General features: G+C 44.2%; 1 protein-coding gene across 10 annotated transcripts in view; it reads left to right on the forward strand.

Moving 5' to 3' along the window:
* The window catches only part of DLG2 (discs large MAGUK scaffold protein 2), an 835,907-nt gene that overhangs the window by 766,779 nt on the left and 49,769 nt on the right, over positions 1-19,359 (forward strand). For all 10 annotated transcript variants that reach the window (XM_088668833.1, XM_088668834.1, XM_088668835.1 and 7 more), the window contains one exon: positions 19,046-19,222. In XM_088668833.1, the coding sequence (XP_088524959.1) occupies positions 19,046-19,222 (177 nt within the window). The remainder of the gene's footprint in view (positions 1-19,045; positions 19,223-19,359) is intronic.

The following is a 19,359-nucleotide window of genomic DNA, read 5'->3' on the forward strand; positions in this document are numbered from 1 at the left end:
AAAGTGCACATAAATATGTATATAATATAAAAGGGGCATGCAAAATGCCAATTTTACAGATAAATACATAGAAAAGCATTGAAAAGCTGTGTTTTTAATTCATTCCAAAATGAAAACAGGGGTACAAATCTTCAAAATAAATAGATAATAAGGGGGTAAGGGGATAATAGTACTGGGGAACCTTTGGCTTACCAGATGTTTCTGAACTATGTTGTTGTTGTTTAGTTGTTTAGTCGTGTCCGACTCTTCGTGACCCCATGGGCCAGAGCACGCCAGGCACTCCTGTCTTCCACTGCCTCCCGCAGTTTGGTCAAACTCATGTTCGTAGCTTCGAGAACACTGTCCAACCATCTCGTCCTCTGTCGTCCCCTTCTCCTAGTGCCCTCAATCTTTCCCAACATCAGGGTCTTTTCCAAGGATTCTTCTCTTCTCATGAGGTGGCCAAAGTATTGGAGCCTCAGCTTCACGATCTGTCCTTCCAGTGAGCACTCAGGGCTGATTTCTGAACTATATCCCCTGTCAACTCCACCCATGTTCACTGGGGCTGATGGGATTTGGAGTCCAACAGCATCTTGAGAGCAGCACCTTTGTGCTCCAAGTCCCATGGAGATGCATTCTGAGTAAAAGGAGTGTGTCTCTTCCTTCTGAATAAAAATCAGCGGCTCCTAGTCATGATGACTGTATGAGGCAGAATGCCTGTGAATTCCAGTTGCTGGAATGCATCAGTGGGAGAGGCCTATTGCCCCCATGTCCAACTTCTGGGGTTGCCCAAGGGGAAATGGCCATGATCCTATGGGAGCAGCCTCCCAGGGGCTGCATGCCGGTGGTGGTTGGGACCAGAGACAAAACTGGGCTCAGGTTCTTGGGTATTACCTTCCTACAGTACTGTACAGAGTACTCATACCGTGGTGTTCTGCTCCATCCTTTGGTCTGGAGGCAGACCCACACCCCACACAGCAGAGGTCTGAGCAACCGTCTCCTGCCTCAGCCACCCAATGCTTCCTGCAGATAGAGCCATATGCCTAGTATGGCTAGGATAGCTCAGTTGGCAAAGCAGGAGACTTTTAATCTCAGGGGTGTGAGTTCGAGCACCATATTGGGCAAACAATTCCTGTGTTGCAGGGGGTTGGACTAGATGACCCTCATGGTTCCTTCCAATGCTACAATTCTATGAAACAGACAATGCTGGTGTGTCCCCTTAAGGGGGGGGTGGATCCATTCCTCTGAGTTTCGTGTGTCTTCGATCTTACGTTCAATTCACAATATTTCTGTGTCAGTTTGTGAATTGATTTGGTGCATTTTTCTAATGCACTCATTTTTCTATGTCATTTTCCCTAATGCAGTGCATCCACAAATGTTCCTGCCATCAGTATTTGCCTGCTTTCCTCTAATATACACATTTTGTACATGTTCTCTGCCTGGGGAACCATTTCATCAAGTGTGAATTTCGAAGGATAGCTGTGATTCGGTTCACATATGGTTTTGGAAAGTTCATTTTAGTTAGTTACAGGTAGGTAGCCGTGTTGGTCTAACGTAGTTGAAACAAAATAAAAAAATTCCTAACAGCAGCACCTTGGAGACCAGCTAAGTTTGTCATTGGTATGAGCTTTCGTGTGCATGCACAGATTCTTCAGATTTTAGTTAGGTTGCTATGTGGCTAATGACCATCAAGGCTATCATTTTAAAGTAATTTTGCAGGGAGATTCTGAACAGTCACTTGCCCTAGGAGGGCCAGAAGGGTCCAGCTCTAAGACTCTATGGTTCTGTGAAATGGTAGCAATGGGGTTCATGTAAGTCCGCAGCAAGATAATTAGATAGGAGCTGATGTTGAATTGCCGGCTGATGAGTTGTTTGTTTACTGTCGGACTGTTGCTTCTAGCTATTGGGAGACATAATAGATTTTGAATAACATGGTCCGAGAGGCTTCTGAGTTTTTGATCCCTGAGCTCTCCAAGGTCACAATGTGACAGAAGATTTCTCAGAAGTAGGAAACAGCACGGGGGAGCTGGCAAGCCAGTGCCAAACTTCGTTAGATCTTCCACCCTCATTCGCCTGCCATGCAATCGTGTGGATAACTGAACTCTAGACGTTTCATGTGATTGACCAGGGAGGACAGGCTGACCAACAGGAACTTCATATGACTCTGGTGTTTAGCAGAGATCCCATGAGCATCCATCTCTTCAGAATTCCACCCCAGATGTTGATGTTCTGCTCTACAGAAGTCCAGAAAAGAGCCTGCTGGATCAGGCCAGTGGCCCACCTAGTCCAGCATAGTGTTCTCCTGGTGGGGGGGGGGTACATGGTTTGTTTCATTGGTAGGTTCTGTCTGAACTGTACGCCGGCTCCCTCTGCCAATAACGAGAGATGATCACCGCAACTCCAGAGTCGATCACGACTGGACCTAATGGTCAGGGGTCCCTTTACGCCTTTACCTTTAAGGTGCTACTGGAAGGAATTGTTTTTATTTTGTAATAGATTAAGATCTGGTGAAGTACAATAACAACCTTGTAAAATATACAGTTTTGGGTTTTTCCCCTCCCTCCCTTTGTTTTCTTTTCTGCATGGCTTCTGTTTCTCTTTCTCTCTTTCTCTTTTTAGTTTGTGTCTCACCATGTTTGGTGTACATATAGTTCTGTACTTTTTGAACTTTCAATAAAGATGTTACAAAAGAAAGAAAGAAAGAAAGAAAGATTGGATTCCCCCCCCCCCCTGTTATTTTGCTGTTGGCTTTTATTTGCTTGTGAACCACCTTGATATTTCTTCTTGAAATGAAAGACAGCGTAGATTCTTTTATTATTATTATTACTACTACTAGCAGTAGTGGTAGTTGGAGGTGTTGCTTAGCAACCAGCTTTTGCAAGGTAATACACACTCTAATTGGCTGTGTCATTCTGAGGGAGTTTTCCCTCTGCTCTGGTTCGCCAGAAGCAGCTTAGTCATGCTAGCCACATGACCCGGAAGCTGTACGCCGGCTCCCTCGGCCAATAACGCGAGATGAGCACCGCAACCCCAGAGTCATTCGCGACTGGACCTAACGGCCAGGGGTCCTTTTACCTTTACAGTCCTTTCTCTTGTTTTGCCTCCTCTGGTTGGCTGACTCCGCTTCCAGCCAAGAAATGGCTTTTTACCTTAACTGGATGTTTGCCGAGTATTTTCATTTGATCAGCGTTACCATTTCCCCAGTTCTCATAACATAGCCTTTTACTCCTAATGGATCACCAAGACCATCATTCATTGCCCTCTCCCCCAAATCTCTCTCGTCTCCTCTTCCTAGAATCAAAACAAGAAACATACAGTGTTAATTACCTGAAAGCCCATTTCCTCCAAACAGTACAAGCCTGGACATAATGGAGATCTGCCTCTGTTGAACAATTTGTGTTTATTGAGGCATTTATTCTGCAAATAAGCCCTCGTCATGAGCTTGGGGTATCCATTAAGGGCTGTTTTGGGCTCCATGTGCTATGCATCAATATTCTTCCTTGGGGATGCTGCAGCAATTACGGTTTCCAACTGACCAGAGATTGGTCTCATTCCTTCCTCTTCCTGCTGAGAAAAGCAAAACTGACTCCTTTCTGCACATCAGCTTTCACTTGCTAAGATCCAGAACGTAGCTACAGGGGCTGGCTGAAAATGCAAACCGAGTAAGATTCCAAAGGTTCCCTTCTTTGAATGAAATGAGTCTTCCTATCACAGAAAGACTCCTTTTCTTGCAAGAAGATGGCCGTTAGAAGAAAATTAGCATTAAGCAGCTCAATGGTAGAGCGCCTCCTTTGCATGAAGAAGGTCACAAGTTCAATCCGCAGCATCTCCAAATAGGGCTGGGACTCCTATCTGAAACCCTGGAGAGCTGCTGCCAGTCAGTGTAGACAATACTGAGCATGATGGACCGATGGTCTGATTCAATGCTAGGAAGTTTCCTATGGGTTTGGGGAAGGAGGTTGTCAAAAGAAAGGGAATCTTTGGATCCAATCTATTGTCTCTGTAGTTTCAGAAACAGGAAGCTGCCAGAGCTCCTGGGCAGAAGGATCTGGGAGCCATAGCTGCCAAGTTATCCCTTTTTTTAAGGGATTTTCCCTTATGCTGAATAGGCTTCCTCGCGAGAAAAGGGAAAACTTGGCAGCTATGCCCACCACCATTTCCCTTGGCATTACCCATTTAAGTTCATACTGCTGTCACTGTTCTTCAGTGGCACCAAAAAGAACACATGCCAAGTGCAAACCAAGAAATTATGCCCTTTGGCTTTGGGAACAGTGTTTTTATACAAAATGTAATCGGCAAAAACTAAAAGGATTGATCGCTTAACATTTCTCTTAATTAACCCTGAATACAATTTTTTTTTTAAAAAAAAACCTTTCAGCAAATGATCCTGCCTGTGTTTATGTTCTGCCTACTTTGCAATCATCTCCCATCCCCTGAACCCCCTGCCCCACATTCAGTTTATGGGCTTCATGGACCCTATCAGTGGGCTAGAACAATACTTGGCAATTGGTTCCAAAACCTCCCACCCTGATAAATAATATCACCTACTCATATTTTTCTTCCCTTCCTGGCCACATACTGCAGGTGTCATGATTCTAAACAGCCACAAAACTGCTATAGCCAAGCACTTGTGGGAGTTAAAAAGAAAAAAGAAAGGAAAGAAATCATTTTAGTTTTAGTTTTAACTGTCATGGCTTCCCTCCAAGGAACCGAGCCACTCTTGTCTAGCAAACCACAGTGCACTGCAGTAAATCAAAAGGTTTTATTCAGTCCTCCTACACCCAAATGAATATGCCCCAGACTGAGAAGGAAACTCGGTAAATCCTACATCATGATTTATTCAGTCTCTCAGAGTCAGCTCAGGTTGGATTCCATGTGGATTATTCCAGATAAAACTGCAGAAAACTTTTTCAGGTGGGCGTAGATAGTCTACATGAAGTCCTTAGATTTTCTACAGCAGATCTCAGCGGACAATGTCTACTTGACTTAGCGAAGTTGATAGAACCACCTCGGAAGGTGATGAACTCGCCTTCCTTGGAGGTTTATAAGCAGAGATTGCATGGCCATCCGTCGTGGATGCTTTAGCTGAGATTCCTGCATTGCAGGGGGCTGTACTAGATGACCCTTGGGGTCCTTTCCAACTCTACAATGCTATTATTATATCTGCTTGGCATTCAAGAGGACCCAGATTCGATCCCTAGCATCTCCAGGTAGGGCTGGGAAAGACCAAGTCTGAAATCCTGGAGAGTCACCAAGAGTCATTGTGGACAGCTCTGGGCCAGATGAACCAATGGTCAGACTCAGTATAAAGCAACTTCCTATATTACTTTCCTAAATATGTTGGGAAATTTCACATGTTACATGGAGAGACATGGTGAGGGGGGGGGGTTGAAGTCTTTGTTTTCCCACCCCCCCCTTCCTCAGATCAGGGGAATCTAAGCTAGCAGTGGCTGGCACTGACATGCAGTGCCTAGGGCAGGCATCCCCAAACTTTGGCCCTCCAGATGTTTTGGACTACAATTCCCATCATCCCTGGCCACTGGTCCTGTTAGCTAGGGATCATGGGAGTTGTAGGCCAAAACATCTGGAGGTCCGCAGTTTGGGGATGCCTGGTCTAGGGGGTTGTTGTGGGCAGCCCAGTGAAAGCATCACCTCTGTGTGCAGCAGCCATGGAAAAAAAGGCAAATTTCATTGGGGGTGAGAGAGGTTGGGGGCCTCAGGGCATGATTGGTTGACGTCAGTGAGTTTTGTTTGAATGGGTGCGTGGGTGTTGTTAGGTCAAGTTAGCCATATCGATTCCTATGTTGTCGGTGGGTTCTTGTTGTCGCCTCATTGGGCTGTGTATAATAAATGAATAGAAATCAGTATGGTCTGCAGCAGGAATGCAGACCCTCCAGATGTTGTTGAAATGCCACTCCCATCATTTCTTACCATTGGCTGCACTGGCCACCCCTAGTCTACACAAGACAGGCAGTGACTCTTTTTCCAGTGGGGCCATTTCCCAGACCTACCTGGGATCTTCTGCACTCAAAGAAAACGCTCTGCCGTGGTGTATGGTTTCAGCTTCTTAAACATTTCAGTAGCTGAGGTTATTTCAGGAGCCTGTTTGTCTTTACATTTGAGTGGACTTTATATAATTCCCCCAGTCTGAGCTTCCTCAGCCTGAGGAATAGAGTGGGTTGTAAAATGAGCTGAATAATAAATAGATTCCCTAGCAATATTTGCATTTGTTTCTAATCCCCATGCCTTTCCTTCAGATGTTGATTACATGCTTGGTCCTTGTTGCTTTAGAATTCCAGTAAGTAGGACACTCGGCCGATTCTTTGCATCAGGGCTACAGTTTTATGTTGCTGTTTTTCATCTGCTTCAACTTTATAGTTTGTGTGGTTCAGTCTGGTGCTCTCAGTAGTTCCTTCCTCCTCTTCCGCACATGATCTTCTGCATTTCAATGTGTACATTAGCATTGTTCCACCATTCCTCTCTCCTCACCCCAGTTCCACCAAGCTCTAAACCTGCATTAAAGGTAAAGGTAAAGGGACCCCTGACCATTAGGTCCAGTCGTGACCGACTCTGGGTTTGCGTGCTCATCTCACATTATTGGCCGAGGGAGCCGGCGTATAGCTTCCAGGTCATGTGGCCAGCATGACAAAGCCGCTTCTGGCAAACCAGAGCAGCACATGGAAACGCCGTTTACCTTCCCGCTGTAGTGGTTCCTATTTATCTACTTGCATTTTGACGTGCTTTCGAACTGCTAGGTTGGCAGGAGCTGGGACCAAGCAACGGGAGCTCACCCCGTCACAGGGATTCGAACCGGCGATCTTCTGATCAGCAAGCTCTAGGCTCAGTGGTTTAACCACAGGGCCACCTGGGTCCCTAAACCTGCATTAAGTCACCTTAAATGCTATGTGCTTGTACAACCAAAACTAGAAAAGCCATAATGAAAATCTAGAGTACAATCCATTTTTACCTGGTGGTAAGCAGGGCATGGATAGCCATCTCTTAGGAGGGATGGAGGAGAAATTCAATCCAGTTCACGTTTAAAGGTGAACATACCTAATCACACGTGAACCAAAACTCAGTCGTCTTTGAAATGCACATTTGTCTGAATTTTGCAATGCAGTCCACCAGCCAAGTAATTGGGGGGGGAGAGAGAGAGAGAGAGATGGTGCATACATATCCATATGTTGTTGACCATTGAGATATAGAAATGCATTATATTTGGGAAACTTCTTTTGCAAAATGTGTGCTTTAGGAGAAATTCACACTAAGGTGTTGGTGAATTTTCACAGGGATCTCTCTCTTTTAATTGCAACCTGATATGGAAATGCAGAGAACTGAATTTAATATTAGGAGTTGTGGGGGGGAGAAAAACGGAGACAAACTGAAATTGACATATTCCCCCATTCCCCCATCTGTCAGGGAAGTTTAGTTGCGAGGTTCCCTAAGCCCTACTGCAGGCATGTCAAACCTGCGGCCCTCCAGATGTTTTGGCCTACAACTCCCATGATCCCTAGCTAGCAGGACCAGTGGTTGGGGAAGATGGGAATTGTAGTCCAAAACATCTGGAGGGCCGCAGGTTTGACATGCCTGCCCTACTGTGTTGAGCGGCATCTGCTTCCTAGACAGTGGATATGGGATTGCAGGGTTAACTTGCAGGCATAGCTTTCTCAGATTCTGTGTATATGTTGGAAGAGCAGGGAGTTAACTGAAGTGTTAAATGAGACATTTCTTGGAAAATTTAACAGAAAGGACTGGGAATTCTGCGGGATCTTTTTGTGGGGTGGTTTCCTTTTGGGAAATGGACTGCGTGAATGCTGAAATCTTTTCCAGAGAGGGGAATGAATTATTTAAGGAGTGTCATGAAATTAATCCAGCTGTTTGGGTGAAATCCTATTATTCCACTACTGGATTAGGAACCAGTGGCTTATTCTAAGAAGCTCTCTAGAGTACATTCAGCTACATTTCTAAAGAATGTTGTGTTGGAAATCTTGTGCAGCTGCATGGTGGGAGTGGTTTATAATTCATTAAGCAGATGGTGTATCTGTCAGAAGGAGGGGGGGTGCTTCTCCACTGAGAAAACAAGCCAGCTTCAGGAGTGCATAGTTGTGTTGCAAAGGTGTCGTGGGCTTTGAAGACACTCGAACTCAGAACGCAAGGGAGAAACGTGCTAAGAGGAAGGCACGCTTGGCAAATCCACACCGTGATCAACTCCCGTCCGGAAACCAATGTCCCCACTGTGGAAAGACGTATGGATCCAGAACTGGCCTCCACAGTCACTTACGGAACCCATTGTTAAAACCATGTTTATGGAAGACAATCTTACTCGGCCACGAGTGATCGCCAAAGAAGACATTGTGTTGCGCTTCCAGAACCCCTGTCATGTTCTTTCAAGAAATGCAAGCATTCCTTGTTAGATCGGTTGGGTATAAGCCACTGAACTTTGCTTAAATGGAACTGCCATCCTTCGCAATATATGAGATCTGTTTTCTGTGGGCTGCATAAGCTGCTCCCATCACTTTGACCAACCTATAGCACTGCTATAGTATAGTATATGTAGTATCATATTGTATAGTATAGTATCGTATCGTATCGTATTATATCGCAGCCTCTCTCCAAGTGTGGTGTAGTGGCTAGAGTGTCAGACAGGATCTGGGAGATCAGGGTCCAATTCCCCACCCAGCCATGAAGTTCTCTGGATGACCTAGCCTACCTCGAGGGTTTGTTGTGAGGATTACAGCAAACTCCTTAGAGAAAAAAGGTGGAGTAAAAACGCAATAAACAATAAATAAATAAACCTGGTTCCTTCCAGATGTTTTGGACTACAACTCCCATCATCCCTCATCACTGGCCATGCTTGCTCAGGCTGATAAATACAGTAGGCCAGAACATCTGGAGGGTGCCAGGTTGGAGAAGACAGGTATATAAACTAGGGATGCAGTCCTAAAATGTATCTGAAGGCAGCCCTGGTTTTATATGTGTTGGAAGCCGCCCAGAGTGGCTGGGGCAACCCAGTAAGATGGACAGGGTACAAATAATAAAATTATTACAATTATTATTATTATGGTTACTTGGGTGTAAGTACCATTGAACCCAATGGGACCTCCTTTTGTGTAGACGCTCAAATAGGATTGTGCTGTAAATGGAATGGATGGATGAAATTGTCTGGGCACCTGCCCTGAATAGCAGCCTTAGCTCTGACATTGACAAGGAAGGACAGTTGGATCTGCCAACCCAGTGGCAATTGAGGTATATGTCAGGACCCCCCCCCCATGTGGAACAGCAGCCTTGGTCCTAACTATAACTCAGACTGCCCCAAATGATCCATCAATTCAGCAGCACCAGTTGGTATACCGGGGCCCAGCATCTTGACCAAGTGTCAGGGCCTGGCAGGATATTAATAAACACGCTACCTTGCTTTCGTTGCTTTGTTTTTTGTAAGGATGTTTTAATAGGTTGTGACCCAGCTAGAGTCCCACCCATGGAGGAAGGCAAGATATAAATACATTAAATTAATCCGTTTTAGGGTTAATTCATTCATTTCAGTAGGTCTACTCTGAGTAGGATTGCAAATTGTTCATTTGGGTGGGAATCTATGCAATGCCAATTGGTGGTACTGTTTCACTAATGGTGATAATGGAAGGAGGAGGAGGAGGAGGAGGAGGAGGAGGAGGAGGAGGAGGAGGAGGAGGAGGAGGAGGAGGGGAGGAGGAGGAGGAGGAGGAGGAGGAGGAGGAGGAGGAGGAGGAGGAGGAGAAGAAGAAGAAGAAGAAGAAGAAGAAGAAGAAGAAGAAGAAGAAGAAGAAGAAGAAGAAGAAGAAGAAGAAGAAGAAGAAGAAGAAGAGTTTGGATTTGAAGAGCTATGGGGAAAACTTCATACCACCTGCAGTGATGCTGCCCAGGCTGTTCTCTTTTAAGTTGGTCTTCCTATGGCAAACCCTCCAGCCCCCAAAGATGAGAAAGGTGTCTTCAGATCCTGCTGTTTGGCAGAGCATGCCTAGCTATCTGTATAAATGAGCTGCTCCATTCTAAGGCATAAAGCTCAATGCTGCCAATTACTGAATAAGAGATACTAAAAGTCCTTTTAGAAAGATACATGACTCCCCGGAGGGCATGCAGGCAGAATAAAGCTTATTTATTTGACTCACCTGCGTGCTTGAAACGTGCAAGAGGTTGCTGAACTCTCATTTTATCCACTTTACTGTGACGGTTTGCAGCCCAGCCACACTTTCCTCATATCAATTCTGTCAACTTTGTCGAGATAAAAGGATATTGGTAGTGCTTGAATCGGTCTTAAAAGTTCTGTGGGAAAGTCGGGGGGGATCTTACATTCTGTGAGGCCTGAGGCCAGCAAACCTAATTCAGAATATGACAAGGTGTGTAAAAGCTTTAGTCACAAAGGCCTCGTTCAACTGAATGGACTCCATCCATTAGTCAGATTGAAACATCATCAGTGGTGCATTAACAACTGGGAGTTGTAGGCTCAGAACCTTTGGAGGTGTTCCAGTAAAGTATTTCTGCTTCCTGCTTTCACACAGTCAGAGGAACCATGCATATATGAAGAGTCTTAGCTGAATCAGCCCAAAAGCCCACCTAGACCAGCATCGTTTTCTCACAGTGGCCAACCAGGTGCCCATGGGAAGCCCTGAAGGACAACCTGAGAGCAACTCTCTCCACTCATGGTTCCCAACAACTGTCAGGCTTTAATAACCACAGCGAGAGACAAAGGAATGTGTATCTCTCTAAAAATATGGCGTTGTTCCCAGTCAAGGCTCACCCCCTCCATCCCCATTAATCTACGTCACTCCTACGTCGGGTAATCTGAGCTTGTTGCCATTTCACTTTCTGTTCTATCACCCTTCAAGTTCCTCTAGTTCTAGGCAAAGGGGGAGGTTCAGGAATGCTGTCCTAGGACAGTGAATCTGCCAGCTGTCTCTCTCCTAGTGTTTCCTGTTCTGGCTGTTCCTCACCCAGTATCTCCCAGCTTTTCCCCTCTGGATGATGCCCCTATGCAAACCACTGTTCTAAATCAATACTGTCCTTGTGCCCTTAAGAAGGTTCAGGGGAAGGGGCGGCAGCGGCTCCCACCCTTCCTCCTCATTCCAGCCCCTGATATCAACTTGTGATGCATAATGCATTTTCACGCAATGCATTGTTAAATTGTGGAATACACTACCACAAGAAGAGGGAATGGCCACCAAGTTGGGCATCTTCAAAGTTGGTTGGGATTAGACAAGTCTATGGAGGGATAAGACTTTCAGTGGCTACCAGCCATGAAAAGAAGCAAGAGAGGACTGTCACTTTCATGTCCTTCTGGTGGGTTTGTTTGCTTGTTTACTTATTTACAGTATTTAAAAGCATTTCTGAAATGCTTGATATTTTAGAAATCTATAAGCAGCATGCTGGATTTCATCTGACCCAGCAGGGCTCAGTGTTGAAGCATCTGTTTTGTATGCAGGGCGCCCCATTCTCCATCCTTGGCATCTCCAGGTAGGACTAGCAAAAAATCTCTCCCCATCAGTGCAGCCAGTACTGAACTAGATGAATCAACAGTCTATCTCAGCATAAAGCAACTTCCTATCTTCCAATGGTAGTTTTCTTACATCCCTATCTTCAGCCATGGGTTTCAGGACCATGGCTAGTTCCATGGTTCCTTAATAAACATGGCCTCTCAATCTAAATAGCTTGTCTGTAGCCACAAATAACAATCACACATTTAAATTCTTCTTGCTACCCCGTTACACGCGAGACAACTTACTCGGTGTCCTGACACCACAGTGTTGTGTGTTCCCCCCAGATAGTGGCTTTCCATATGGGGCTCCATATTAGGTGGTTGACATTTTAAACAGTTGGCATACACTAGGCAGAGGGCCTTCTCGGTGGTGGCGCCCGCCCTGTGGAACACCCTCCCATAAGATGTCAAGGAAATAAACAACTATCTGACTTTTAGAAGACATCTGAAGGCAACCCTGTTTAGGGAAGTTTTTAATGTCTGACGTTCTATCGGTATTATTATTATTATTATTAGTTGTTGTTGTTTTTGTTGTTTAGTCATTTAGTCGTGTCCGACTCTTCGTGACCCCATGGACCATAGCACGCCAGGACCTTATTATTATTATTATTATTATTATTATTATTATTATTATTATTTATATTGCAAAATTATGCAGTTCTGGACACAAACAATCACATTCAGAATAAATTATAAGAAGCTGGCTTTCCAAATGAGAGCTGACCTCAGCACATGTTTTATATAAGTTAACCCTTTTGGCCAGTTGCAAGTATTGGCATGCTTAATGATTTCACACATGTCTCTATTTTTTCTTCTTCAAAATGTTGACCTTCCACAAGGAAGCCATTGTGATATAAATGATTAAAGTTGCCCAGGATGTAGGGATCTTCAATCTTTTGTGTTCTTCTAAATCAAGTGGAAAACCTCTCTTTTTTATGGACATTGAGTACTAAGTTCTCAAAATGTAAGAGGTTGGGGAAGATGTTGTTTTATGATTATCATTCCTTTCCCTTCTTGCCTAAAAAAGGACTGGGAATCTAAATATACACTTATTTTTAACCACTGTGCTGACAATCAGCAGCTGTTGCTGGGTGGTTCTTACTTAATATCTCTACCTTGCAGCCAGACTCTGAGGAAAGCACTCATTTCCAGTAGAGATTTACATTTTACATTTCCAAACTCAGCTGATTTCTGACATGCCTGGCAACAAGGGGCAAGCACAAAAGTAGCTTTTTTCTGCCTCCTTTTCCTGTTTGCTCTGTGAATACAAACCAAGTACAGTTGTCCAATGCTTTCATTCTATTAGTCCAAGGATTTATGCTTGTGCAGTGGGAAGTTTTTTTCCCTCCTTCCACAGACCTTCCCAAGTGCCCCTATTTTCCAGGGACAGTCCCAGATTTACAGAAGCCATCCCGGGTTTTTATTTGACACTGGAATGACCAGCTTTTAGTTAGGATGTTCCTATTTTCATCAGAGACATGTCAGAGGATAAGGAATAGGGTGTCACTATTTTCATCGGATAAATGTTGTACAGAATGCTGCCCCCTGCGCATACCCCACTACCCAAATCTTCTCCAGAAGATTGGGGGGGGCACCCTAAAAGATATGGGGTACACATGAGTGGGGGGAGATGGGGAAAGGTTCCTTTCACTAATTGGACAAGTTTGCTATTTTGATTACAAGCCCAGGACTCAAGGTTGGCCATGTTACTCTATCTAATAGCAAACTCAGCTGCTGAGTGCCAATGGAATTTTTCATGTATCTAGTCATATCAAGAGTTCTAGCTTCTGGAAGTCTTCTTTCTTTCTTTCTTTCTTTCTTTCTTTCTTTCTTTCTTTCTTTCTTTCTTTCTTTCCATACCTCTCTATGGCCCAAGGGCAGGAGCAGAATGATGCCACATGATGAAATGCTGTTCTTTTGAAACCAATAAGAAGGAGGGCAATGGTTCTTGTCTTCAGTCCAGGGGACACATGCCTGGAACCAACCTTGTCATTATTATTATTATTATTATTACATATTATTAATAATAATAATTCAGCTTATACACTGCCCAAAGGTCTCAGAGTGGTTCACAACAAGACCACAACATATAAAATCAAACCAAAAGCAATAACCCAATAACCACCACCCCAAAAGCCACATTCTAAAAGAGTGTTGGATGTCAATAAGCTCAACCAAAGGCCTGGTTAAAAAGGAACGTTTTTGCCTGGCGCCTAAAGGTGTATAATGAAGGTGCCAGGCGAACTTCCCTAGGGAGAGCATTCCATAGAAGGGGAGCCACTGCAAAGAAGGCCCTGTTCTCGTGTTGCTGCCCTCCAGACCTCGTAGTGTCATGGTTTTGACACTAAGAAAACTTTTTTAAAAAAATAATAATCCTAGGTTGGTTGGGCAGCACCAGTGAGCAATTGTTTTTACTCTGCGTTTTTAACATGGTTATGTATTTTCATTACTGTATCTTCTTCTTCTTGGAAATGGTTGCGAGCTTTTTTCTTGTGGGAAGTGATTCATATATTCATTTAACCAAGCCTGTATACCAATTTCCCGAGAAAGCTTCTGCAGTATACATAATGAAACAGTTTTGAATGAAGAGGGAACCATAACACTTTAAAAAAAATACCACTTTAAACAGTCACCACTAGCCTCTTTCATAGGCCTCATTTGTTGATAAATCGTGCTAACATATGTTGGATTATTGGTCCATCTAGCCCTGTATGCTCTAATTAGAGAATTTCTAATGTTTCAGGCAGAACTTATACCCATTCCTCTTGTGTAAGATCCTTTCAGCTATGCTTCTTCCCTCCGTTTTTCTCTTTAATGAACCTTTTATTTCTCTCTAATCAGTCTTCGCCGCTCATGATGGGAACGGAACGTTTCAATCACTTGAAACATTTGTTCAGTAGTTCGCCTGCTTTGAATCTCTAATCTTCCTTTAATTAGCTGTGCATATAATATCCCCAACCCATGTGCAAAAGTCAGTGCCAGATGTTGCCATCCGTATTCATCAGCCGTAAAGCCAATCATGGCGAAATAAAGCCTTTGCTGAGTATGATTGAGAGACCTCGTTTGGCGTACGGTGCTCAGTTCTGACTGAGTGGGATAGAAAATGAACAACAAAAATATCCTTCCAGTAGCACCTTAGAGACCAACTAAGTTTGCCATAGGTATGAGCTTTCGTGTGCATGCACACTTCTTCAGATACACTGAAACAGAAGTCAGCAGACCCTTATGTATAGTCAGAGGGTGGGGAGGGGTATTATTCAGAAGGGTGGTGGGAATGGGTGATTGGCTGGTAGGAGTGGTAAACCTGTTGATGACTGTTAACAACTGTTAATGACTGCAATTGGCCTTGCAGGAAAAGGCAAGGGGTGCTAAAGAAAGCTTTATCACAGGCATCCCCAAACTTCGGCCCTCCAGGTGTTTTGGACTACAGTTCCCATTTTCCCCAACCACTGGTCCTATTAGCTAGGGATCATGGGAATTGTAGGCCAAAACATCTGGAGGGCCGCAGTTTGGGGATGCCTGCTTTATCATGTATAATGAGATAAGAATCCAGTGTCTTTATTCAGACCAGGTCTCTCCATGGTTTTAAGCTTGGTAATGAGTTGCAATTCAGCAACTTCTCTTTCCAGTCTGTTTCTGGAAAATTTCTGTAATAAAACAGCTTCTTTGAGATCTTTTATAGAATGTCCTGGGAGATTGAAGTGTTCTCCTACTGGTTTCTCTGTCTTGTGATTCCTGATGTCAGATTTATTCTACGCCAAAGGATAAATGGACATAAATCTGACATCAGGAATCACAAGACAGAGAAACCAGTAGGAGAACCAGAAAAATTGTCATCAACAGGTTTACCACTCCTATCAGCCAATCACCCATTCCCACCACCCTTCTGAGTAATACCCCTCCCCACCCTCTGACTATACATAGGGTCTGGTGACTTCTGTTTCAGTGTATCTAAAGAAGTGTGCATGCACACGAAAGCTCATGCCTATGGCAAACTTAGTTGGTCTCTAAGGTGCTACTGGAAGGATTTTTTTTTGACTGCGTCAGACCAACACGGCTACCTACCTATAACTAGAAAATTAACAAACAGCCAGGTCTGAAATGCCCTTGTAGAAGTCTATGGTGCAGCAACCATTGGAGAATACCTTGCACATCTGGGGGGGGACTTTTGCCCATGAGACCCGCAGAGATGGGAGTGCCAAGGAGAAGGATGGGGAGGCAGAGAGACTGTCAGACACCCAGAGAGATCAATGCAACTCTGTAGTGCTGTAGCGTGGAACCTGGGGACCATAGTTCAGTGGTTTCTCAAGGATCACAGACGCGGTTGTGGAGAAATAGAAAGTAAGTTTTATTGTTGGCAGCAATAGGCCCAGGGAGTATTCTCCAAAATTCTGGACCCCGAACAATAGTGCCCAGAGTTTATATACTTTTCCAGGTAGCATTTGGCATTACATATTCATATATTGCAGTAAAATATTAACCAATCAGTGTGGTCACAGCTCTTCCTGTTTCCTTATAAGTTTTACTCATGACTACTTCTTGCAAAGCTTAACATCTCAGTCACAAACCCCATATATGGAACTGCCCAAGTGCCATGGTATTTTTAACAGATTTTTTAAAAAATCCCCTTTCCAGGTTCCCCTTTCCTATCAAACATCCTGGCATCCTGTTGTACTTTCTCTTATCTTGTCTTGAGACTGCTGCCCAGAACATTCAAACCATTCCCCTTTTCAAATCGCAAACCACAAACACAACTAAATATATGTTCCAAGCATTAGTATCACGGCAAGGCAGCAAGGGACACAGAAAATATATGATTTAAGGCACATTACGCATAATGGCAGATTGATAAGGCACATTATAAAAAGACTAAAAATCCTTTCCCTGGGTGCGCTTGCCACAGTGCAGCAAACTCCACCCACTTATTGCTCTGACTCCACCCACTTTTGAATGTGAAAGGCCACAGGTTTGATCCCTGGCGTCTCCAAGAAGGGCTGTCTCGATCAAGCTTCCTCAAACTCAGCCCTCCAGATGTTTTTGGCCTACAACTCCCATGATCCCTAGCTAGCAGGACCAGTGGTCAGGGATGTAGTCTCAAAACATCTGGAGGGCCAAGTTTGAGGAAGCCTGGTCTAGATGTTCAAGGCCCCACCTGCATTCACAGGTTGCTTCCAGATGACCTGTTCATTTAGGAAATGGATGTAGCTTCAGAGCACATACTTTTACAAATAGTCCCAGATTCAATCTCCAGTCAGCCTGGGAGAGAAACCTATATGAAAAGCCACTTCCAGAACACGACTTGCTATTTTCTATGGTCTTATGTCCTCCTATTGACTTGATAGATAAGTGTTTCTTAATAGGGGGACAGTCCTGAAAAGAGCAACTAAAATGACCAGGGGTCCAGAACACCTTCCTTAGCAAGAAAAGGCTGTTCAGTAATGTCTGCACTGACTTGCAGCGGTGCTCCCGAGTTTTAGATATGGGTCTTTCCAGCCCTACCTCGGAAGATGCTGGGGATTGAAGCTCGGATCATCCGCATGCAAAACAGATGCTCTACCATTGAGCTGTGGCCCTTCACCATGTCTTCCAGATTCTCTGGAAGGTACCGTCATCCAGTTTCAGATTTCTGGAAGTCCAGTAAGCTACAGGCTACTCTTCCATTTTGGAGCTAGGGGATTAAGATAAACAGTCCAAAGCAGGCATAGGCAAACTCGGCCCTCCAGATGTTTTGGAACTACAATTCCCATCATCCCTGACCACTGGTCCTGTTAGCTAGGGATCATGGGAGTTGTAGTCCCAAAACATCTGGAAGGCCGCGTTTGCCTATGCCTGGTCCAAAGCACATATAAACATGAAGAACTCTTGACTCATGCTGATTTAACAATTCCTGAAGTGTTTTTCTTTAAAGCCCTTTTTGTTATCATGGCATTGTGAATGGGATATAGGCTGTGCCACTCAGCTGGGCCATGTAACACTTCTGCCTGTCTCTTTTTTAAAAAAGAGGCAGAATTCAGAAGCATAGTTTTGTTCAGAAAAGACACCCCCAAAACAGCATTTTCCTTCCTTGACTAATCTGATCCTAGATGGATGTTCTCACAGCTTTAAAAAAATTTCTCTTACAAATGCCATAAGCCACGAAGCAACAATGGCTGCGATAATGACCATTTTGCAAACGTTGGTTTCATTAGCACTGAGTAGCCCGCTGTGTTTTTTCTCTGCCCTTAATGATGCCACAAGAGCTCTGTGTGACTGAATGACAGCGGACGGGGTGACTAATTTTGCATAATTTATTTGCATAAAAATTGCTTTGCTGCAAAGACATTCAGGCCTTTTGTTCTGATGAGGAGAGATGAAGGCACCAACCCACACACATGAACACAAACCTTCTGGGAGCCACCTCTCGATGTTGCAAACCTGCAGAGCTGTGCTATGCTTTGTGCTGTGTGTGTGTGTGAGAGAGAGAGAGAGAGACAGACAGACAGACAGACAGACAGACAGACAGAGAATAATCAGCACCCCACTGAAGAGACAACTAGATGGGAAAAAAGCCAAACAACCCATATGACTGAGCTATATACCCTCCAACATTTCTCCGATGAAAATAGAGACATCCCAGTCCATAATAATAATTTTACTATTTATACCCCACCCATCTTACTGGGTTGCCCCAGCCACTCTGGGCAGCTTCCAACATATATAATAAGAATAATAATAAATGTTTATTTATACCCCGCCCCCCCAGTCCAAAGCGGGCTCAGGGCGGCTAACACCAATAAAATTACAATAAGACATAAAAGAAAACAATTAAATAAAATACAGATTAAAATACAATATTAAAATTTAAAATGCAGCCTCATTTTAAGTAGTCCATAAATCCAAACCATGAGGAAGGAAAACACAGGGGTCAGACTGAATCCAACCCAAAGGCCAGGCGGAACAGCTCTGTCTTGCAGGCCCTGCGGAAAGATGAAAAATCTCGCAGGGCCCTGGTCTCCTGTAAGAGAGTGTTCCACCAAGTTGGGGCCAATACTGAAAAGGCCCTGGCCCTAGTTGAGGCCAATCTAGCCACCTTATGGCTAGGGATCTCCAGAATATTTTTGTTTGTGGACCTTAAGGTCCTCCGCGGGGCATACCAGGAGAGGCGGTCCCATATATAATAACATAATGAAACATTTAGCATTTAAAAAACTTCCCTATACAGTAAAATTCCTCTAATATTATAACTTTAAGAAGAACAATATCAACTCTGTATATATGTGTATGTGTGTGTGTTATGAGAGATCTGAAGATGGCATCGAGTAACAAAAAGCAGAGCTTCCTTTACATGCAGATGCTGCTGTTTTTTAAAGGTCTTTCTCGTGTATACGCACAGCTTTCCCAGATGGGGTGGAAACGTAGCTTTCCCCTCCGACAGCTTAAGACGAATCTCCCCTGAAAGTTCCCGGCTTAAAAATGCCATTAATGTAAGGTCACTGAATAAAGGAGGAGGTGGCTGGTTAAGGGCTGTCATGATCGATACAATCAGCTCCTGTTTGTGTCTTTCTCTTCCCCTGCCAGAGCCATGTTTGACTATGACAAAAGCAAGGACAGCGGCCTCCCCAGCCAAGGACTCAGCTTCAAGTATGGGGACATTCTGCACGTTATCAACGCATCTGATGACGAATGGTGGCAGGCGAGACGAGCGATGCTGGAGGGAGACAGCGAAGAGATGGGAGTTATCCCCAGCAAAAGGAGGTAATATATATTGTGTGTGATTGCTTCCCCCATCTTCATTTATTTTATTTTTATTTTATTAAATGTATCCCAAGCAAGACTAACAAGAGTATTCCAACAATTCAACAAAAGGCAAGAGAAAACAATTGAGCACGGTC

The sequence above is a fragment of the Zootoca vivipara genome, chromosome 4 (genome assembly GCF_965207765.1).
Source record: "Zootoca vivipara chromosome 4, rZooViv2.hap1.1, whole genome shotgun sequence".
In the NCBI taxonomy this organism is placed as follows: domain Eukaryota; kingdom Metazoa; phylum Chordata; class Lepidosauria; order Squamata; family Lacertidae; genus Zootoca; species Zootoca vivipara.